The sequence below is a fragment of the Saimiri boliviensis genome, chromosome 20 (genome assembly GCF_048565385.1).
Source record: "Saimiri boliviensis isolate mSaiBol1 chromosome 20, mSaiBol1.pri, whole genome shotgun sequence".
Taxonomy (NCBI): domain Eukaryota; kingdom Metazoa; phylum Chordata; class Mammalia; order Primates; family Cebidae; genus Saimiri; species Saimiri boliviensis.
Window position 1 is genome coordinate 30,760,870 of NC_133468.1, and position 23,273 is coordinate 30,784,142.

At 44.3% G+C, this 23,273-nt stretch overlaps 2 protein-coding genes across 5 annotated transcripts in view; one reads left to right on the forward strand and one right to left on the reverse strand.

Annotated features, from left to right (window-relative positions):
• The window catches only part of ZSCAN25 (zinc finger and SCAN domain containing 25), a 174,442-nt gene that overhangs the window by 13,228 nt on the left and 137,941 nt on the right, over positions 1–23,273 (forward strand). For 3 of the 4 annotated variants that reach the window (XM_010344753.3, XM_010344752.2, XM_039460309.2), the window contains one exon: positions 911–4,133. The exons of the other annotated variant lie outside the window; for it this stretch is intronic. In XM_010344753.3, coding sequence (XP_010343055.2) covers positions 911–1,743 — 833 coding nt within the window. In that variant the 3' untranslated portion in view covers positions 1,744–4,133. Of the gene's footprint in view, positions 1–910; positions 4,134–23,273 lie in introns of those variants that run through there. 4 annotated transcript variants of the gene reach the window in all.
• On the reverse strand, positions 17,793–22,171 carry LOC141582495 (olfactory receptor 1f45-like). The gene is made up of 2 exons (XM_074390702.1): positions 21,887–22,171; positions 17,793–18,746 (listed from the first exon to the last, which is right to left on the reverse strand). Exons 1-2 carry the CDS (start codon positions 22,169–22,171, stop codon positions 17,793–17,795), a joined length of 1,239 nt encoding a protein of 412 aa, XP_074246803.1.

Sequence of the window (23,273 nt, forward strand, 5' to 3'; positions counted from 1 at the left end):
TTTCATATTTTATCAAACAAGGAGGCATGTAATGTCAGTTTTTTTGTTTTCTAATCACCTTGCCTAAATGGACTCTTTTTCCCCTTTAAGTGCCACTTATTTCTCCCTTTCTTTTTTTTTATCTTGGCCTCCTTGGTCTCCAATACCTTTTCCTTTTTTTTTTTTCTCCTCCCCTTCCTCTTACTCTTGTATAAGCACCTGTTCCATTAATCTAGAGAGATAAGAAGGATTGGAGTGACGATGAAGGGTGAGGCTGAGCATTTCAGCAGCGTCATGGTCTCAGTCCTGATAAATGTGCCACCGGGGGGCATTCTCCTGCAGGAATCTCAGTGAAGCCTGCTTCATTCATTCAGCCAGCAGTTAGCAAGCGTCTTCCCAGAGTCAGTCCCCTGCCAGCCTCCTAGGAGACCCAGTTGAATAAACCTGGTTAGGCAGATGGAGCATGTGGGCAGGACAGAGGGCTGAGCAGGCACCTGGAAGGTCTGGAGAGTTGCATGCTGCCCCGTGTTACAGGAGGCCTGGAATCGTTCAGAGAAGGCACAGGACATCTGGATGAATGGGGACAGCATTTCCAACAAGGTGGCAGTAAATAGGTACCGAATAATAAAGTAGGTGCACAGTGCTGAAGAGGCCCAGAGTAAGAAAATAATCATGGTGAGTGTCTTTAAGGAAATTTATTGAGCTACATTTTGAAGGAAGAGTCTAGATGAGCAGCAAGATAAGTGGGTGGCACTGGAGTTTGGCATACTCTTCTGTAAAAAGACATGGAGGTGGAAGTCAGGAAAGCCTGAGTTGAGATTGTTGGTCGAAGGAAACAGAGAAGGAACTGTCAACAGGATCCCTGTGAAGCAGAGTTCTAACATGTAAATGGCTACCACAGAATCAATCTTTATCTCCTCCTGTCCTGTAGGCATTGGGAGCAAGGAAAAGGAGGCAAAACCCCCCCAGGAAGACCTGAAAGGGGCGCTGGCGGCACTGACATCAGAGAGGTTTGGGGAAGCTGCTCTCCAGGGCCCTGGGCTCGTAAGGGCCTGTGAGCAGGAGCCCGGTAGCTCTGGGGGCGGTGCGCCTGGGCTTGCTCCTCCCCAGCACGGTGCCATGCCCCTGCCCAACGAAGTCAAAACGCACGGCTCCTTCTGGAAGCCCTTCCAGTGCCCCGAGTGTGGAAAAGGATTCAGTCGGAGCTCCAATCTCGTCAGGCACCAGCGAACCCATGAAGAGGAGAAGTCCTATGGCTGTGTGGAGTGTGGGAAGGGCTTTACCCTGAGAGAGTACCTGATGAAGCACCAGAGAACGCACCTGGGAAAGAGGCCCTATGTGTGCAGCGAGTGCTGGAAAACCTTCAGCCAGAGACACCACCTGGAGGTGCACCAGCGCAGCCACACTGGGGAGAAGCCCTACAAGTGCGGGGACTGCTGGAAGAGCTTCAGCCGCAGGCAGCACCTGCAGGTGCACCGGAGGACGCACACTGGCGAGAAGCCCTACACCTGCGAGTGTGGCAAGAGCTTCAGCAGGAATGCCAACCTGGCGGTGCACCGGCGTGCCCACACGGGCGAGAAGCCGTATGGGTGCCAAGTGTGCGGGAAGCGGTTCAGCAAAGGGGAGCGGCTGGTCCGACACCAGAGAATCCACACAGGGGAGAAGCCCTACCACTGTCCTGCCTGCGGGCGAAGCTTCAACCAGAGGTCCATCCTCAACCGGCACCAGAAGACCCAGCACCGCCAGGAGCCGCTGGTGCAGTGAGCGCAGCAGGTGGCAGGCAGCACTGTCATTCGTCCTCCTCACTGCAGGGCCTTGCGGGGCACACAGTGACGGCTGCCAGAAAGCACTGGTCCCATCGCTTTCCTACCCACTCACACACGCAGGAAAGGCAAGGTCTGGCTTACTTAGAGCTTCCAGAGAGCACAGCTGCTCCCGTCTTCTACACAAGTGGTGCTAAACAATTTTTCTTCCCGTGTTTGAGGGAAGCAGTCTCCCGCGGTTCAGTTCAGGCTGAGCTTTTCTCCTTCAGTGGACTGTCCATGTCCCCTCACTGAACAAGGCTGGGAGTAAAGGCAAAACCTTGACATGTGTTGGCAGCTGGGATCTCATCTTCCTGAGGGCTCTGTCCTGCCTGCAGGGTCATTAGCTCAGACTCTTCCCCTACCCTCTCTCTTTTCCATTGAACAAACATTTATTGGACATCCTCTGCACTACTGGCCATGGGAATGCAGTGGTGAATGAAAGATGAGACCTTACTCCTGGGGCTTGTGCTGTGCATTGGGGACACATGCAGCAGCTCATGACCCAAGATGTTCCCAGGGTGTCTGTGCTGTGTACCGGTGAGAGTGTCTTCCCACACCCACTCCTGCCATCCTGCTCCTCCCTGGATCTTCCCGCTCCAGCTGGGATCTGCTGTCAGGCAGCTGTGTGGATTTTACATTACTTAGAGTCTCCTATATGTTGGGCTGACATTCTATGCTCATCTGTAAAAATTCCCCATCCATTATTCCTTGCACTATAACAACTGTCAATACACCAACTATTAGGAAGTTACTATTTTGCTATTGATCACTGAGTAAACATCAGAGTATTTTAAAAAACAGTTCTGTAGAAAGAACTGGTATTATTAAAATGAGTCTGAAAGATGAACTAGTATTGACGCTTCTATTTGATGGCACTTTATAGTACATAACATTACTTTCTCCCCATTCTCATTCGACCCATTTCCCAAGTATTTATTGAGGCCCTGTAACATGCCAGGAACTCTTTTGGGTGCTCGAGATGCATCCATGAATAAAACGGGGAGAAGCCCTTGACCTTGTAGAGCTTACATCTCGTGGATATACTTGATCTTCAGAACCCGTTGATATTCCTGCAAATACTCTGGGCCTGTTTTCACGGCTTTGTCAGCATCTTGCCCTGAAATGCATTCACCACCTACCTCTTGTTACTAAATGGTCTCTGCACTCCAGACCCTTGTCATCCAAGGCACTCGGGGTCCTGGACACCCACTGGGGATGATGAGCTGGTAGCGACTTGTTTTGCATGAGTGCCAAGTCAGGAGAAATGAAGATGTTTGTAGGCATTAAAAAAATACACATTTCTTTAAAAATGAGATGATGCAATATTTGTAAACTGTTGAAGATTCCTTGTGCCATCACTAAAGGGTTTCATTTCTGTTAAGTTCTGGAAGCTGCATAACTAGTGTGGACTGACTGCTGTGTCACTGTTGTGCTGTGCCTTTGAACCTTGGCTGAGTGAGTTTGTCTTTTGTTGACAGTGTACTATAATTGTGAAATGTGGTTTGTCTTCTGATGCTGCTTACTACCAGATTCTTTTACTGAGATTTTTTTTTTCATTTTCCATTGTAAATAAGGTAAATGATGATGACTAACACAAAGCTGTATTAGTCCATTTTGAAATGTGGTTTTATTACCTGTTCTTGGCAGGTGGCATGGTGTTTAATTTTGACTTAGCAAATGACCTTCGTTGGTCTTCCTGGCCCATTAGTTGTGCTTACGAGACTGCACTGACTGGGTCATAGATGTATCTGAGATATCTACACAGGGCTGCTGCTGCTCTTCTGTAATACTGAGATACACGTGCAAAATCAGCTTCCCCTCACCCTCCTCAATTATCAGAGCAGCTAGGCAGGGCTGACAGCCAGGCAGACTCAGCTCGAGGCTTCTGGCCTGAGCATGGCCTTCCCCAGAGGCTGGAATTCCAAAGGCAGGTGGGGATTGGGGAAGCCTCTGGGGGCTTGTTACTCATCATTCTGTTTACCTGAATCGTGGATGCTCTTTTATTGCACACTGAGCTAGAAGGCTTCTGGGTTTCAGTGAGTTGGAATTTCTCAGCAGAAGCTTCAGTAGGAGCTGGGCCTTGCTGACTTTCCCATCTGGCCTCTTCCGTATCTCCTGTGGAGCCAAGAGTTTAGGACAGTGTCTCAGAAAAGCCTTTTAATAGAGGGTTCTTCCCATGGGATTGTGGTAGTCTGATTTTTCCTATCTATTCAAATGTTAAGAAATATTTTGTTTTCTGTGTTTTTCTATTCTTTAGAAATTTTTTTTATAATAGATCATTTCAAACCTACATAAATGAATCCTTATGTATTTATCATTTGACTTTATCATAAACTCAAAATCAGTCAATCTTGTTTCATCTCTGCCCACTCCTTCCTTCCCCACTGAAGTTTTGAAGTATATCCCAAGTGTTGTTTATAACCATTTCAGTGTGTATCTCTAAAAGGTAAGGGTGGCTGGGTGTGGTGGCTCACACCTGTGATCCCAGCACTTTGGGAGGCTGAGGTGGCATTGCTTGAGTCCAGGAGTTCAAAACCAGCCTGAACAACATACTGAGACCTTATCTACAAACAAAAGTTAACTGGGCATGGTGGTGCATGCCTGTGGTCCCAGCTATTCAGGAGGCTGAGGCAGGGCATCACCTGAGCCCAAGAGGTTAAGGTTGCAGTGAGCTGTGATTGTGCCACTGCACTCCAGCCTGGGAGACAGAGCAAGACTCTGTCTCAAAACAAAACAGTTCCTTAATGTCAAAATATCCAGTGAATTTTAAGAACCCACCTAATTTTTCAATACATTATAATTTGTTGCTTTGCCTCTTTTTTTTTTTTTTTTTTTTTTTTTTTTGAGACGGAGTTTCGCTCTTGTTACCCAGGCTGGAGTGCAATGGCGCGATCTCGGCTCACCGCAACCTCCGCCTCCTGGGTTCAGGCAATTCTCCTGTCTCAGCCTCCTGAGTAGCTGGGATTACAGGCACGCGCCACCATGCCCAGCTAACTTTTTTTTTGTATTTTTAGTAGAGACGGGGTTTCACCATGTTGACCAGTATGGTCTCGATCTCTTGATCTCGTGATCCACCCACCTCAGCCTCCCAAAGTACTGGGATTACAGACTTGAGCCACTGCGCCCGGCCCTGCTTTGCCTCTTAAGTCTTATAATCTATAGTACTTATCCTTCTTGAAATTTATTCATTTAAAAAATTGGATCATTTATCCTGGAGACTTTTACATTCTGCATTTTCTTTTTTTTGTTTTTTTTTTGTTTTTTTTTTGAGATGGAGTCTCACTTGCCAGGCTGGAGTGTAGTGGCATGATCTTGGCTCACTGCAACCTCTGCCTCCCGGGTTCAAGCGATTCTGCCTCAGCCTCTGGAGTAGCTGGGACAGGCATGTGCCACCATGTCCAGCTAATCATCCTGCATTTTCTATTTGCATACCCATGGCATGATTTAACATATTTCCTTGCCCTCTGTATTAATTAAAAATGTACAGGTTTAGAGGTGTAATCACATTCATATTTCACATTTTGGCAAAGGACATGTTGTAGATTGTGACATACCTTGTTTCTCTTCATATGATCTTAGAAGCCCAGATCTGCTTATTTCATTAGTTCTGTAAATGCTTCATCATTTAGTAGTTGGAATACTTCTGTAAGAGATTTGCCTTCATTAACTTAGATTACCCTTACAGTTCATACAGGGAAGGCAAGATAAATGCTTGATCCTCCTCCTCATTTGCCTGTTTTCAGAATACTGGGCTAGTTACTTTTTGCTTCCTGTGAAAGCAATCAGGTCTGCAGAAATGAATGCATTCATAGATTTTTTGCTTTTATTGGCTTTTTTGAGACAGGGTCTCACTCTTTCACCCAGGCTGGAATGCAGTGGTGCAGTTGTAGCTCACTGCAGCCTCAAACCCCCAGGCTATGGTGCTCCCCCTGCGTTGTCCTTCTAGTGTTGGAATTACAGGTGTGAGCCACTGTGCCTAGCCTGCACTCATGGATTTAAACATACTTGATCGTTCAACTGCAGTTATAATTTGATGTTCAAATATTTCACCTTTGACCAGTGGAAGCCTCTGCACCTTGGCTCCTGAATCCTTTTGACACAAACCTAACCCTCATTCACAGCTTCTTTGCTTTCTGGCATGACAAGATGTTCCCGGTGAATGTTCCACATTTCCTGCCCCTTTTGAGAGTGAATATGGGTGCCGTTGATTTTCCTGGGACAGTAGTGTAAACTGGGACTCTCCAGGTCAAACAGGGGCACTTGGTCAACTCGTAGATGGGCCTCCTTTTGTATGACAAGGCGTCTGTGGTTGCCTCACATTGTGATGATGCTGTATGCCTTCAGTGTCTGGCTGCATGTGCCATGCTGCTGGGTAATGAGGGAGGCTGTGGTCCTTTGCAAGAGAAACTGTTTTATTCCCGGGGTGGTGGTACAGCCAGGTAACTCCCTATGGTCTGTCCTGGATAGACATTTTTTTTTTTCATTCCCTGGGTTATCAGCATTTTCGCAAGCACTGGGGAGGTATTTAGTCATGAAAGTTTGGTTCTTGTCATAATGTGTGCCATGGGGGGTGTTTGCAGGCTGATTACGCTTAAATACTTTCAATACCTGTTTTATCCCAGCTGAAGAGCAAGGAGAACCTTTGTTTCTTAAAAAATAAGCTGGTTTCGGTCGCGTGCCGTGGCTCACGCGTGTGATCCCAGCACTTTTGGGAGGCCAAAGCAGGCGGATCACCGGAGGTCAGGAGTTTGAGACCAGCCTGGACAACATGGTGTAACCCTGTCTCTACTAAAAATACAAAAATTAGCCAGGTGTGGTGGTGGGCACCTGAGGTAAGAGAATCACTTGAACCTGGGAGGCAGAGGTTGCATTGAGTAGAGATTGTGCTACTGCACTCCAGTCTGGGTGACAGAGCAAGATTCTGTCTCAATAACAATAATAATGAGCTGGTTTCAAGTCCCCTCCCTCTCCACTTTATGTCACAGATTGACTTAACCCACTTCTGAGACAAGGAAAATGACAGGCAGCAACACGTTTCTCCAGCATGTTCTCGCTCTTAAACTTCACCAGGGTTTCTCATCCCCTGCACTGTTAGCGTTTTGTGCCAGATAATTCTTTGTTGGCAGCTGTCCTGGTTGTTTTATGCATTGTAGGATGTTTAGCAGCAATCCTGGCCTCAACCTACCAGATGCCAGTAGCACTCACCGGCTGTGACAACCATGTTTCTGGAGGAGCAGTTTGCCTTTCAGGACGAGCAAATAGTTCGATGTCCCCTTGGGGAGGCAGAGTCGACCTTAGCTGAGAATCACTGCTCTTAGCATTCAGGATAATACCTTACCTCAATTAGGTATTTTAGCTATTGAGAGGAGGACTGGAACTCCAACAACTGGACCTGTTTCTTGCAGAGTTTAAAGTCTCCACCTAGTTCCTAGAAAACAAAGGAGTTTTACTAGAGATTACATGGGGGTAAGGATAGTATTGGCAGGCAGAGCCAAGAGCTATTGAAGTAGACTCCTAGGGTAGGGGCCTGCAAGTCTGTTAACAAGCAACTTGTGGCACTGCTGCTTTGGGTTCCTGTCAGGCAGGCCTCTGCCCCGGTGCCTCTGCATCACAACGAGTCTCTGCTTGGGTGTAGACTAACCTTCCCTTAGCGAGGGCCACTTAAGTGCAGTGCAGCCAATCACAGGCTCTTTGTTAGTGATCTCTAGTGAGCCACCAATCACAGTTATACTGAATTGGTTTACCAGAAGTTCTCCAAGCCAAAGAAATTCACTTGGGCTTCTCAATTTTGAATTTGTATCCTACCTATTTTCTGTATGATCTCAGTGAAGGATATACTTCCAGAGAGCAGTCTTGTCCAGCGCATGCCCAGGATCAGTATGTTTTGATTTAAAAAAAACAAAACAAAACAAAAAAAACAGCAAAAATTGGCTATGAGGCAATATTCTTTTTTGTCACTGAGAATTTAAACTGCTGGGAGAGGGAGGATGGAAATGCTTCAGTAGTGTATGTGTTGTGCCCTGAGAAACAAAGGGACTTGGGAGGAGCAATTTGGCTTTCAGGAAGAGCAAATGGTTTTACTGCCACATGCAGTAGCCATAGCGCTGCTTTGTCATCTGAGTGGCCGGAGACTAGGAAATGGTAGCAAACCCAAGAGCTTGCTTCACGTTTTTCCTTCCTGTCAAAAAGTGCAGGTGAAGAGCTTTTAGAGATTGGGAGGAGAGAGGTGGTAGAAGTCTTTATTTACCTCCTGTATTAGTCTCTTCTCACGCTGCTGTAAGAACTGCCTAAGACTGGGTAATTAATAAAGAGGTTTAATTGACTCAGTTCCTCAGGTGTAGGGAGGCCTCAGGAAACTTACAATCTTGGTGAAAGGGGACACAAACATGTATTTCTTCACCTTGTAGCAGGAAGGAGAAATACTGAGCAAATGGAGAAAAGCCCCTCACAAAACTATTAGTTCTTATGAGAATTCACTATCATGAGAACAGCATGGGGTAACCACCCCATAATTCAATTACCCACTGTCGGGTCCCTCCTACAACATGTGGGGATTATGGAAACTACAATTCAAGATGAGACTTGGGTGGGGAAACAGCCAAACCATATCACCTCCTGTCCTTGACTCCCACCTCCAGGAGTTGTTTGAGTATTATACTATTTCTGCGACTGCAGAAATTTGTAGGAAAACTGTGTCTATATCATCCAGAAAATTCACTGACTTCTGAAAACAAGTCTCAGCCTGTTATATGAAAAGGGAAAATATGAAAAGAAGTTTATCATTGATAGTCAGTTTTCTCACCATTTTTCCAGTCCTCATTTCTAAGTGTTTCTGCTGTCTAGACTAAACTTCTGGTGGAAAGAATGGAAAATAAGTAACGGAAAAACATCAACAGTTAAAGTTACGTGATATTAACCGATATATATACCAATGAACTAGAAGAAAAGTTTCAGAAATGAACTGGGCTCTCTATATAGATCTAATATGTGATAAAGATGGTATCTTAAATCACTAGGGCAGAGATCGATTTTTTAAAAAATGGTGTTGGGCTAAGTGATGATCTGTATGCAGCACAGTTAAGATCGTATGCCAAGGAGAATGATGAGGAATGTCATATTAAATAGCTCAGGAAGCCCCATACCAGTCAGGAAGCTATTTGCTTCTTAGCAATCACAAGAGACAGGACTCATCATTTTCTTCAACTTATTTTTTGTCTCTCTCTCTTTTTTTTAATTATTTTTTAAAATAGAGATAGGGGTCTCACTCTGTTGTCTAGGCTGGTCTGGAACTCCTGGCCTGAGATGATCCTCCTGCCTTGACCTCTGAAAGTGCTGGGATTGCAGGTGTGAACCATGGAGCCTAGCCATTTTTGTTCTCTCTCCCTCTTTCTTTTCTTTTCTCTCTCTCTTTTTTTTTTTGAAACAGTCTTGTTCTGTCACCGAAGTTGGAGTCCAGTGGTGCCATCTTGGCTCACTGCAACCTCTGCCTCCTGGGTTCCAGTGATTCTTGTGCCTCAGCCTCCTAAGTAGCTGGGATTACAGGCATGTGCCACCAAGCCTGACTAATTTTTGTATTTTTATTAGAGATGGGGTTTTGCCATGTTAGCCAGGCTGGTCTCGAACTCCTGGCCTCAAACCATCCACCCAAATCAGCCTCCCAAAGTGCTGGAATTACAGGCGTGAGCCACTGCACCTGGCAAAATTCAGGGTATCTTATAAGATTTTTTTTGGGTCCAGACTCATATAAATTATTCTTGTGCCTTTTGTTCTTTCAACTAAGGTGCATATAAGATTTTACAGTTGTTTTGTGTGTGGTTTTTCTTTCTTTCTTTCTTTCTTTTTTTTTTAGATTTAAAGTTTATAGTTTCTGTTTTCACAATAGCCTTTAGAGCCTTGTGGCCAGATGAGGTGGTCTAGGGAGAAGGCTTAGAGTAAGAAGAGAAGAGGATCTTGAGAGATACTGGCACTTAAGGGTTGGCAAGAGAAAGAGTCTGCCAGGGAGACTGAGAAAGACCAGTGAGAAAGGAAGTAGCAAATCTCGAGAGTGTGGTGCCCTAGAAGGCAGGGGTGGATGCTGGTTTCTAAAGAAGGCCACATTCAAGGGTGAAATGCTGCCAAGAGGTCAAAGAAGATAATGACAAAAAATGAGTTGGCTTTATCAACATTGGTGACATCGGTGAGAGCCGCTTCAGTGGCATAGTGGTGGGAAGCCAGATTCCAGGAGGTCATGGATTTCTCCCTTGAGTTCTAACTCATATTCTACTCTTTCCTCTGCATACTCTCTTCACTATCTAAGAACCAGATAATCTTTTTAAAATATGAATAATATGATTTTACATCTTGTTTGGAACTTTCCAAAGGTTTCTCCTCTCAGAATAACAAAGTCCTTCCATACCTGACAGTTCTTCAGGTCATGCCAGGAACACTCCCCCCACTTCTGGGTTTAGCTCCTGTTGTTCTCCTTGTCTGGAACATACTTTCTCAAGCCCTTTATACAACTTTCTCCTTCTCTGCATGTGAGTTCCTGTTTAAGTTCTGGGGTACATATGCAGAACATGTAGGTTTGCTACATAGTTATATATGTGCCATGGCGGTTTGCTGCATCCATCACCCCACCATCCACATTGGGTATTTCTCCTAATGCTACTCTGCCCCTCACTCCCTGACATGTCCTGGTGTGTGATGTTCCCCTCCCTGTATCCATGTTCTCATTGTTCAACTCCCACTTATGAGTGAGAACATACGGTGTTTGGTTTTCTGTTCTGTGTTAGTTTGCTGAGAATAATGGTTTCCAGCTTCTGTGTACCTGCAAAGGACATGAACTCATCTGTTTTTATGGCCACATAGTATTCCATGGTGTATATGTGTCATATTTTCTTTATTCAGTCTATCATTGATGGGCATTTGGATTGGTTCCAAGTCTTTGCTATTGTAAACAGTGCTGCAATAAATATGTGTGCATGTGTCTTTATAATAGAATGATTTATAATTCTTTGGGTATATACCCAGTAATTGAGATTGCTGGGTCAGATGGTATTTCTAGTTCTAGATCCTTGAGGAATCATCACATTGTCTTGCACAATAGTTGAACTAATTTACACTCCCACCAATAGTGTAAAAGTGTTCCTATTTCTCCACAGCCTCTCCAGCATCTGTTGTTTCTTGATTTTTTAACGATCGCCATTCTAACTGGCATGAGATGGTATCTCAATATGGTTTTGATTTGCATTTCTCTAATGACCAGTGATGATGAGCTTTTTTCGTAAGTTTGTTGGCTACATAAATGTCTCCCTTTGAGAAGTGTTGTTCATATACTTTGCCCACTTTTTGATGGAGTTGTTTTTTTCGTGTAAATTTGTTTAAGTTCTTTGTAGATTCTGGATGGTAGCCCTTTGTCAGATGGATAAAGTGCAAACATTTTCTCCCATTCTGTAGGTTGCTTATTCATTCTGATAATAGTTTCTTTAGCTGTGCAGAAGTGCTTTAGTTTAATTAGATCACATTTGTCTATTTTGGCTTTTGTTGCCATTGCTTTTGGTGTTTTAGTCATGAAGTCTTTGCCCCTGTCTGTGCCCTGAATGGTATTGCCTTCGTTTTCTTCTAGAGTTTTTATGGTTTTAGGTCTTACATTTAAATCTTTAATCCATCTAGAGTTAATTTTTGTATAAGGTTTAAGGAAGGGATCCAGTTTCAGCTTTGTGCATATGGCTAGTTAGTTTTCTCAACACTGTTTATTGAATAGGGAATCCTTTCCCCATTGCTTGTTTTTCCCAGGTTTGTCAAAGATCAGATGGTTGTAGATGTGTGGTGTTATTTCTGAGGCCTCTGTTCTGTTTCGTTGGTCTATATCTCTGTTTTCATACCAGTACCAGGCCGTTTTGATTACTGTAGGCTTGTAGTGTAGTTAGAAGTCAGGTAGCATGATGCCTCCAGCTTTTTTTTTTTTTTTTTTTTTTTTTTTTTTGCTTAGGATTGTCTTGGCTATGTGGACTCTTTTTTGGTTCCATATGAAATTTAATTTTTTTTTTTTTTTTCAATTTCTGCAAAGAGTCAATGGTAGCTTGATGGGGATAGCATTGAATGTGTAAATTACTTTGAGCAGTATGGCCATTTTCACGATGTTGATTCTTCCTAACCATGAGCATGGAATGTTTTTCCATTTGTTCTGTCCTCTCTTATTTCATGAGCAGTGGTTTGTTGTTCTTGAAGAGGTCCTTCATATCACTTGTAAGTTGTATTCCTAGGTATTTTATTCTCTTTGTAGCAATTGTGAATGAGAGTTCACTCATGATTTGACTATTTGTCTGTTATTGGTGTATAGGAATGCTTGTGGTTTTAACACATTTATTTTGTATCCTGAGACTTTGCTGAAGTTGCTTATCAGCTTAAGGAGATTCTGGGCTGAGATGATGGGGTTTTCTAAATATACAATCATGTCATCTGCAAAAAGAGACAATTTGACTTCTTCTTTTTCTAATTAAATACCTTTATTTCTTTCTCTTGCCTGATTGCCCTGGCCAGAAGTTTCAATACTATTTAAATAGGAGTGGTGAGAGGGCATCCTTGTCTTGTGCTGGTTTTTAAAGGGAATGCTTCCAGTTTTTGCCCACTCAGTATGGTATTGGCTGTGGGTTTGTCATAAATAGCTGTTATTTTGAGATACGTTCCATAAATAACCTAGTTATTGAGCGTTTTTAGCATTAAGAGCTGTTGAATTTTGTTGAAGGCCTTCTCTGCATTTGTTGACATAATCATGTGGTTTTTGTCGTTGGTTCTGTTTATGTGATAAATTATGTTTATTGATTTGCATATGTTGAATCAGTCCTGCAACCCAGGGATGAAGCTGACTTGATCATGATGGATAAACTTTTTGATTTGCTGTTAGATTCAGTTTGCCAGTATTTTATGGAGGATTTTCACATTGATGTTCATCAGGGATACTGGCCTGAAATTTTCTTTCTTAGTTGTGTCTCTGCCAGGTTTTGGTATCAGGATGATAAAATGAGTTAGGGAGGATTCTTTCTTTTTGTATTGTTTGCAGTAGTTTCAGAAGAAATGGTAGCAGCTTCTCTTTGTACCTCTGGTACAATTTGGCTGTGAACTCATCTGGTCCTGGACTTTTTTGTTTGCTGGCTATTAATTACTGCTTCAATTTCAGTACTTGTTATTGGTCTATTCAGGGATTCGACTTTTTTCCGGTTTAGTCTTGAGAGGGTGTAAGTGTCCAGAAATTTATTCATTTCTTCTAGATTTTCTGTTTTATTGGCATAGAGGTGTTTATAGTATTCTCTGATGGTAGTTTGTATTTCTGTGGGATCAGTGGTGATATCCCCTTTATCATTTTTTATTGCATCTATTTGATTCTTCTCTCTTTATTAGTCTGGCTAGCGGTCTGTCTGTTTTGTTGATCTTTTCAGAAAACCAGCTAGTTCCTGGATTCATTGATGTTTTTTGAAGGATTTTTTGTGTCTCTATCTCCTTCACTTCTGCGCTCATCTTAGTTATTTCTTATCTTCAGCTAGCTTTTGAATTTGTCCTTTCTCCTCTCGTTCTTTTAATTGCCACGTTAGGATGTTGATTTTAGATCTTTCCTCCTTTCTCTTGTGGGCATTTAGTGCTATAAATTTCCCTCTACACACTGCTTCAAATGTGTCCCATCTGTCATGTTTTTAAAACATGTCTGCTAATTCTTTGACACTTTTTCCACCAACAGTTGGGGTCCAATTCCTCTCCTCTTGAAACTGAACAAAGTGACTCACTTCTAACAAATGAAAAGTGAGGGCAGCGATGCTGTGTTACTTCTCAGTCTGGGTCATAAGAGGTGGTATGTGGGGTGCTTGCCACTGGAACAGAGCTGCCATGCTGGGAGGAAGCCCCCGCCACATTGACAGGCTGCACAGAGGTATTCCAGCAACAGTCCTCACTGTAGTCACAGCACTGACCATCAGTCAAGGGAGGAGGAACCCTCCAGTCCAGCTGCAGCCTCTGTTTGACTGCAACCACGAGAGAGACCCTGCAGGGAAACTGCGAGGCTCAGTCTAGTCACCCCCAGAAATGTGAACGAGAGTAAATGCTTGCTGTTGTTTTTAGCCACTAAGTATGAGTGGTTCAATTATATAGCAATAGATAATTGGAACATAGTCCTTCTACAATAGCACTCCCCATCAATCTCTATTTTCTTACTCAGATTTATTTTTCTTTGTAGCCCTTACTATTATCTGACATATAATATTATAAATTTGTTTTTGTTTCCTGTTCTACCACATGCCCTGGAACTTCAGCTGTGTGAAAATAGAATCTTTGTTTTTTTTTTGCTGATATGTCCTCCCCTGCCTAGAATGGTGCACACTACATAGTAATAGTCACGCAACCTCATACTGTTTTGTTAATGGATGTACCTGTGGTCTGTGGTGTGAGGAAGGCATCCAAGATGTAGAGACAGTGTGGGCATGAAAGTATTATGGAGCTTGGAAAGGACAACATAGGAGATATTATTATTATTATTCTCCTTCTTATTCTTTTTTTTTGAGATGGAGTGTTGCTCTGTCACCCAGGCTGGAGTGCAGTGGCACGATCTTGGCTCATTGCAACCTCTGCCTCCCGGATTCAAGCGATTCTTCTGCCTCAGCCTCCTGAGTAGCTGGGATTACAGGTGTGTGCCACCATGCCCAGCTAATTTTTGTACTTTTAGTCCACACAGGGTTTCACCACATTGGTCAGGCTGGTCTCGAACTCCTGACCTTGTGATCCACCCACCTTGGCCTCTCAAAGTATTGGGATTACAGGTGTAAGCCACCTATTAGTCTCATTATTCTTGAGCATATTTCTACTTCCCTGTTAGCAGTCCTTAATGATGATTGTTTAATGTTGGTAATGATTATTTTTTTTTCAAAAAAGCAATTTATGTTTGAAGTAGAAATAAAAATTCTCATGTTTATAGGATCGAGTTTACTCTTCCAAGTCTGTAAGAGTGACTAAGCTTCTGAATCTTTTTTTTTTTTTTTTTTTTTGAGACGGAGTTTCGCTCTTGTTACCCAGGCTGGAGTGCAATGGCGCGATCTCGGCTTACCGCAAACTCCGCCTCCTGGGTTCAGGCAATTCTCCTGCCTCAGCCTCCTGAGTAGCTGGGATTACAGGCACGCACAACCATGCCCAGCTAATTTTTTGTATTTTTAGTAGAGACGGGGTTTCACCTTGTTGACCAGGATGGTCTCGATCTCTTGACCTCGTGATCCACCCGCCTCGGCCTCCCAAAGTGCTGGGATTACAGGCTTGAGCCACTGCGCCCGGCCTGAATCTTTTATGTTTGCATTGTGTGCAGATGAGAAAGGGAATATTCCTCTCCCCATACCACTGAGCAAGCAGCCTGCAGGCCAAGACTAGAGCCCATCTAGAAAGGCATTTGCCATAAGAGAAGGATCATCTTAATGTATTTCGTTGACTTTAGAAGACTATGTTCGGGCTTTTCCCTGACTTTTTTGATGTCTCAAAGCTAGAATTCACTAAAATAAAAAAATAAAGAAGACTGTGAACCAGAAAATCTCCTTACAAACCAGCAAAGAGCAAAGTTAACTGAAGGCCTTTCATATTTACCCATTGCTGCCCCTCTTTGTTTTTTTTTTCCTTGTTCAATTCATTTTTTTCCCATGAGGCCAAATAATTATATTCTTCACCATTACAGCAAATGCATATTAAACATTTCTTCATGTTGATATCAACTCTTCTTCATATCACTTTCACAGGCTTGAGGTGAGATTCTGTTAAGATTTTTGTGGTTTTATGGGCAGAGACCCAGGAAAGGCTGAATCTTGTCCTGCCAATCATCTCAACCCTGATGGCCCAAGGAACCACAGCAGATGGGGCTCTCCGTCCCACTGTACTAGTCTCTGAGCTGCACCCAGTAACCTGTATCCTAGAGTTCATGAGGGAAGGGAGTTGTGAGATCATGTAGACCTGCCTTGCTCCCCACTATCAGCCCCACATCTGAGTTGAAGACCTGTGGGTTCAGGCACACTGCAGGATGGAGAATGGTGACTGGATACCAAATGGGGACTCCAAGAAGATGCATGAGCAGAAGACGAATCAGGGCCATGCAGGAAGGAAAAGGAAGGGAGCTGCATCCCAGATGCGGACCCCGTGAGGCACACTGCCCTTCATAAGATAGAAGCCAGTGAGATCCTGGAGCTCTGACCAAGCACACAGTTAATTCTTTTTTCTTTTTTATGGATGGGTTCAGGGAGACAAGGGAATGAGTTAAGGCAAAGTCTCTGGGAGAAGGTCATCAGAGTTCTTTCCCCAGTGTTTTCTGTCATCATCCTTGTCATCATTGTCACCAGGTGCGGTGATCAGTTCTTCTGAGGATGGGTTTATTCAGATAAACAGGAGTTTTTAGACAACTTACAGAAGAACAAACAGTCCTGTGTTGGGTAGCATTTGAGGTACACATGACTGATGCCAAGCAGAGCATGAAAAGGGCTGCCACAGAATTTGCATTCTGGGGAGCTCTGGAGGGGAAAGAAGACCCTCTCCTGGCCCGTGACACCAGAGGCTTCATGAAGTACATGATATTTGATCTGAGCCTTGAAGGACAAATAGAATTTTATAGATAGAAGTGGGCAAGTTGGGCTGCCTGAACAGCATGAGGGGAACTAAAAGCATGGTACGTTTGGTAGAGTGGTGAATTTCAGACTGACTGGAGCAGGGTCAGTGGCTAGAAATGGAAAGGACTCGGACTAGAGGGCAGTTGTGACCCTCTGAGTAATTCTGTTTCCTCCTCCACACCCTTTGCAGCCTGAATATTACCATAATTTATAGGAAACTGCATATAACCCTCCCATCATGAATTCATTTTTATGAGGCCTTTCTTCATCTGTTTCCTTTCCCAAGTCAATGAGTGGAGAAGCACATTTCTTTTTTTTTTTTTTTTTTTGAGACGGAGTTTCGCTCTTGTTACCCAGGCTGGAGTGCAATGGCGCGATCTCGGCTCACCGCAACTTCCGCCTCCTGGGTTCAGGCAATTCTCCTGCCTCAGCCTCCTGAGTAGCTGGGATTACAGGCATGCGCCACCATGCCCAGCTAATTTTTTGTATTTTTAGTAGAGACGGGGTTTCACTATGTTGACCAGGATGGTCTCGATCTCTTGACCTCGTGATCCACCCGCCTCGGCCTCCCAAAGTGCTGGGATTACAGGCTTGAGCCACCATGCCCGGCATTTCTAATGATTATGATAGCTGATTCCCCACATGTTCTTCGCACACAGAGAAGCAATGCCACGTCTGGTCTCCCTTCTTTCCTTTCCATGTGCATATCAGACTTTTTTTTTTTTTTTTTTTTTTTTTTTTGGGAAAAAGAGAACACATAGTGGGACGGGTTGGAGTCTGCTCAGGAGCTCAGCAGGGTCAGACATGAGACTGTCACTGCAGACACTCAAGATGTAAGTGCCTAGAGCCACAGAAGCCCACCCAGCAGGAGACAAGGCCAGGAGTGGGATGGCTTTGAGGAGGGTGATCAAGCCTGGCCCAGAGCTAGGTTCACTTCAGAATGCGGGAATGGTGGTGAGGAAGGGGCTGTAGTAGAGAGGATGTCTATAGGGAGCTTGGAATTTAGGCTGCATGAGGGTTGAGGATTGGAGGAACTGGGGACTGTGCGGCAGCTCTCAGAGGGGTCCCCTTCACACAGGCCATTGATTGGCACAGGTCACGGACTCCTAGGAGTTCATCATTTTCACATGCAATGTATGACCTTTCCAACCTCCTCCAGAAGACCTGCAGGGGAATTTGCATCTGTTGATGTGGTTCTGTCTTTGGGTTGGAGTTTATTCTTTCTTGGTATTCTGGGAGTATCCTCTGCAGGGGCCACAAAGTGCCAGGCTTGCAAATTGTTAGAGCAGTGAGGGAGGTTTCCCCATACATGGTGACAAGCTGGGACAACCGGGCTGTGCTTCTCCTGCCCTGTCTATAGAGCCTGTCCCTTGGGTTCACACAGGCCCTGAGAGGGAACTCTGCTGTGTCACAGCCTGTGGAACAAAGCCTTCAGGCTGTACAGTTTCCCTAGAGCCCCCTGCATGTCCTTGTTCCTCAGGCAGTAGATGAAGGGATTCAGCGTGGGGGTCACCACCACGTACATCACTGAGGCCAGTGAGTCCTTGTCTGTGGAGTGGGAGGATGAGGGCCTCAGGTAGACCCCTGAGACGGTGCCATAGAAGAGGACGACCATGGTCAGGTGGGAGCCACAGGCGGAAAAGGCCTTCCACTTACCCCTGGCAGAGGGGACCCTGAGCACTGCAGCTGCAATGCATGTGTAGGAACCGAGAATGCCAAGGAAGGGCAGGAGGACGATCAGGCGCCCTACCAGCACAATCATGAGCTGGTTGAGTTGGGTGTCAGAACAGGAGAGCTGGAGCAGGGAAACGAGGTCACAGAAGAAGTAGGGGATAACATTGCTGGCACAGAAGTCCAGCTGGGCCATGAGAAGGGTGTGCAGCAGGGCATGGAGGCTGGCAATGGCCCATAAGCAGCCCAACATTAGGGTGCAGCCACCCAGGCTCATCTTAGAGGAGTAGTGCAGCGGGTGGCAGATGGCCAAGTAGCGGTCGTAGGCCATTGCTGTCAGAAGGAAGTTGTCCATGTTGGCCAGCAGGATGCAGATGTAGATTTGGCCCAGGCACGCACCGTAGGAGATAGCCTGAGTCTGTGTCTGGATGTTCACAAGCATCTTGGGGACTGTGGCAGAGTTGAAGAAATCCACCAGGGAGAGCTGGCTGAGGAAGAAGTACATAGGGATGTGGAGACGGGAGGCTGAGCCAATGGCCAGGATGATGAGCAGGTTTCCTGCGATGCCAACCATGTACATGGCCAGGAAGAGCCCGAAGATCAGCTCCTGCTGCTCTGGCCGGCTAGAGAGCCCCAGGAGGAGGAACTCTGAGGCACTGGTATGGTTTCTGTGCCCCATGGATGACAGGTCCTGTGGGGAGAGCCAAACCAGTCGCAGACCAGCGAGAGATGAATTCCCAGGCCTCCCTTCTTTCCACCTGCAGTCCCTCAGCTCTCATCTGGGCACATCTCTGTGCTCATTTGGTACAAACCCCAAAGCAGGATATCAGCCTATCAAAGGAAAAGCCTCAACCAAGGAGCCCTATGGGCTCAACATACCCAGGCATCAGGGCTCAGTTAGTTCACTGCTAAACTGCTGACTCTGAACTCACCAAGCCCCATCTGCTGTCCCTCCATGGAGGATCCTGGTGGCACATGGTCATGTATTTAGTGGTGGCAGCAATAAGGCAGTTACTTAGGGTATTTTACCACCCAAGTTTTCATCACACTCTGATTCTTTGAGCAACTGATAATGTCTCAAGATTAAGTAAAGAGCTATAGAAATGTAGTTTCTTCCAACTCCCAGTAAAGGGGGCCACCCGAATGTTGTTTCTGTGTGGAATTCTGGAAGCATAATGGCACATGTACAGAATCAGAGGGTACTGTGGGCACCCACCCTCCTTCCCCCTAAGATTTTGTCTCCTTTGGCCCCCACTCAGGCAAAGCCCAGGACTCAGCGGCTGTGGTTGCTACTCATCACCACCTCTGGACAGCTTGGCCCTGGGAATGCTGCTGAGGGGGAAGGTCAGGGCAAATCTGGGCAGAGGAGCCTGTTGACAGGGCTAGCTCAGCCATCCTTTCTGTCTGTACTCACCCAAGAAGGGCCTCACTTCTGGAGGGTGAACAGAGAAGGGTAGGAGTTGCCCCTGCAGATACCAAGGAGGAACTACAGCTGTAACACTGCCCAGAGTCACGGAGACCACAGTAAAGCCACTCAGGGACCCCACTAAATTGGAATTCATAATAGTTCGGAGAGTTCACCTGATGTTTCATTAGATATAAAGCATTTTTTGTGGCTTCAAGAGAAAGAGTAGGATGTGGGTCCTATCATAAAGTGAATCTCGAAAGATAAAGGGAAGCAGGAGAGTGCAGGGTTATGGGATTGGGGATGGGACACAGGTAATGGGAAATCTGTAGGGGAAAGCGATGGGGTGGGGTTCTGGCCACATGGGAACTGGGCAGGAGATGAGAAGGGGAAACAGCCAATGAATGGTACTCTTGTCTGCTTAGAGGCATATTTGTGAGAATTAAATGAGGAAATGCACATATGTGCTTAGAACAGGACATTGCACATAGGCACACAGTGAGCACTGGCTATTATTCAATTAAGTTTTAGAGGCAAATGTGATTTTAATACCAAACTAAACAAGGACAATGAAAAGAAGATTTTGGGCCAATTTTGTTTATATACATAGATGCAAATGCCACAAATAAAATATTTGCAAGCAAAGAAAACACTTTGATAGAGCTAGCTGTAAAACTGGAAGAAATCTGTTAACTTAGTATATCTCAGATGAATTATCAAAATAATATAATTCATTCATAATAAGACATCCAAATGAATGTATCATTACCTTATAGATAAAAACTCTCAAAGCATTAGAAGTGTTTTCTCTTATGTGATAAATTGTGTATTTAAAAACAAGAATCGGCCAGGTGTGGTGGCTCACACCTGTAATCCCAGCACTTTGGGAGGCAGGAGGGTTGCTTGAGCCCAGTAGTTCAAACCCAGCCTGGGCAACATAGTGAGACTTTGCCTCTATTAAAAAATAAAATAAAAATGAGTCAACGTCATGCCTATTGAAGAACACTTTTACTTTCTCCCCAAAAGAATAAGATAGAAATGTTCTGTGTTGCCGGGCGCGGTGGCTCAAGCCTGTAATCCCAGCACTTTGGGAGGCTGAGGCGGGTGGATCACGAGGTCGAGAGATCGAGACCATCCTGGTCAACATGGTGAAACCCCGTCTCTACTAAAAATACAAAAAAAATTAGCTGGGCATGGTGGCGCGTGCCTGTAATCCCAGCTACTCAGGAGGCTGAGGCAGGAGAATTGCCTGAACCCAGGAGGCGGAGGTTGCGGTGAGTCGAGATCACGCCATTGCACTCCAGCCTGGGTAACAAGAGCGAAACTCCATCTCAAAAAAAAAAAAAAAAAAAAAAAAAAAAAAAAAAAAAAGAAATGTTCTGTGTTATCATACTTTATTTAACATTTCCCTAGAAATGCTGATGTTGGCTATCTGAAAAGGCAAAAGGAATAAAAACAATGTTTTGGAAAAGATTCATTTCATAAGTAAGCTATTGAAAGCATGAAACAATTGTTAGAAATAATGTTCGTTTAGCAGAGTTGCAGGATATAATGGCACACAAATATCAGTTGCTTATACTGAAAAACCATTTTAAAAAGCAATTGAAAAAGCTGACTCTAGGCACACTGTGATGAGTTAGCCCTGCAAAAAAAAAAAAAAAAGCAAGGAAAAAGATGATTTTATTTCCACTAATGATGAAACAATATTTGAATTCAAAGGCAATTTAAAAATGAAATATTGTCCAAAATTTATAATGGATAAAGTTAAGGAATTCATATGATAGAAATAGATTCTAATTGAAAAGTTTAAATATATTTAGATTATTATCCTAAGGAAATAAATAGATGTTATTATGAATAATACATTTAATAAATGTATACTATAGACTAGACACTGTGCTATTTACATATTAGTTTTTAAATTCTATCCCAAATTATATAGGTGGGTATTCTTATTTTACTTACAGAGGCTTACAGAGATTAAGCAAACGTGTATAAGTGTAGAAATTTTATGTTTGGGATCACACAGGAGGAAACAAATCAGATGGAGATCATTTGTTCAAAGATATTTGTTGAAACAGCATTTAAAAATGTTTTAAAATATGAAATAACCAAATTTCCAAAATAATAAGAGAATAGTTTGCAGACTCTGATGTCTCAATGGTATGGAACACTGTACAGAAGGTAAAAATGAAAGATTGTGTCGATTTCTGAATATTTGCCTATGTTGTAGATTTTCAAAGCAGAATGCATGATAGCGTATACATACCAATGACGTCTGTGTCGGAATGTTTGTTCACACGCCAACAAACACAAGATGTTAATTTGGAGGCTGATGAGAGAATGGTTTGAGGTTTAATTTCCCCTGTTTTTTTCCCTGCTTACATTCTTCACGATGTGACAATGAGGCCATTGTAGGCAGTCACCCGATCTGCTTCTGGGCCTGTCTTTGTGCCAGCAAACATTTTCCGATGTCTCTGCCCAGATGCAATCTTAGGAGGGGCTGAGATTGCTGGGTAATGAAATTGCTGGAGAATCCTCCATTGTAGGGATGAGGGCAGAAGCTGAAAGAGGTTGTCCAGGAATTGAATCCTTTGTGATGTGGGAAGTCTGTTCTCTGCTAAAATGATGGGGTTGGATCCCTGGATGGTTTCTAAGGTCCCTTCAGGGTCAGGTTCTGCTTGTCTTTGAGAAGTGGAGGAGGAGGACATGTCTTTGGCTAGACATTTAGGGATTTTGGGGAGGAGTGTCTCTGTTTCTTTCCCTACATGCGCACTGACCTGTCCAGTTGGTCTGATTTCTGCCAACCCCACCTGAGGCCTCTGCCTCCTCCTGAGTGGCCTTTCCTCTTTCAGGAGGGCGGGAAGCTCAGAAGCAGCCTGGGACCTGGGACACAAGCCTGGGCCTCATGGAAAGCAAGATGAGAAAGCAGATGGCGGGGAGGCAGGGAGAGGGTGGTGGCTGGAGATAACAGAGCCTCATTCCCTGGTGCATGGGCCAAGGAGAGGTGACTGGGCTTCACCCTCAGCTTATTTGCAGGGATGCTCTTGAAGTCTAGGGAGCAACCTCCAGTGGGCATCGTTAGAAATAAATGTGCAGTAATTGCCTGGGGTCCTGCTGGGCCCATTTCTCCTGGGCTCCAGACATACCATCTCTTTAGGGTTTTTCCACTGGAGAGTGACAGCTTGCAGACATTCAATTTGCTACTTTTGTCTCCAGGGGCAATCTTCACAATTCCCCGCTTTTCTCTTCAGTCCAGGGAATTCATCTCATTGATTGTGTGAGGTCAGAACTCCAAAGATCATGTTGATGGCCCCCTTTTAAATTGAGGTAAAATACTCAAAACATAAAATACACCATCTTAATCATTTTTAAGTGGACAGTCAGCACTGTGAAATACATTTATGTTGTGCAACCAATGTCCAGAACTCTTTTCATCTTTTTAAACTGGAGCCCTGGACCCCTTACAAAACAACCTCACATTCCTCCCTCCCACCAGCCCCCAGCAACCATCATTCTACTTTCTGTCTCTATGATTTTGACTTCTGTAGGTACCTCATATGAGTAGAATCATACAGTATTTGTCTTTTTGTGCCTGGCTTATTTTACTTAGCATAATGTCCTCAAAGTTCATCCATCCATTTGTAGCAAGTGTCAGAATTGCCTTCCTTTTTAAGACTGAATAATATTTCATTGTGTGTGTATGTCACATTTTGTTTATCCATTCCTCTGTCAATGAACACTTGGGCTATTTCTACCTTTTGGATATTTTGAATAATGCTGCTGTGGACATGGTTGTAAAATATCTCTTTG

Excerpts from the sequence above, each read along its gene's own strand:
- LOC141582495 (XM_074390702.1), bottom strand. The coding sequence starts at position 22,171 with ATGTCCTCCTCCTCCACTTCTCAAAGACAAGCAGAACCTGACCCTGAA. Across the intron at positions 18,747-21,886 it reads CAGGCCCAGAAGCAGATCGG|GACCTGTCATCCATGGGGCA; the intron begins GTGACTGCCTAC and ends CTCTCCCCACAG.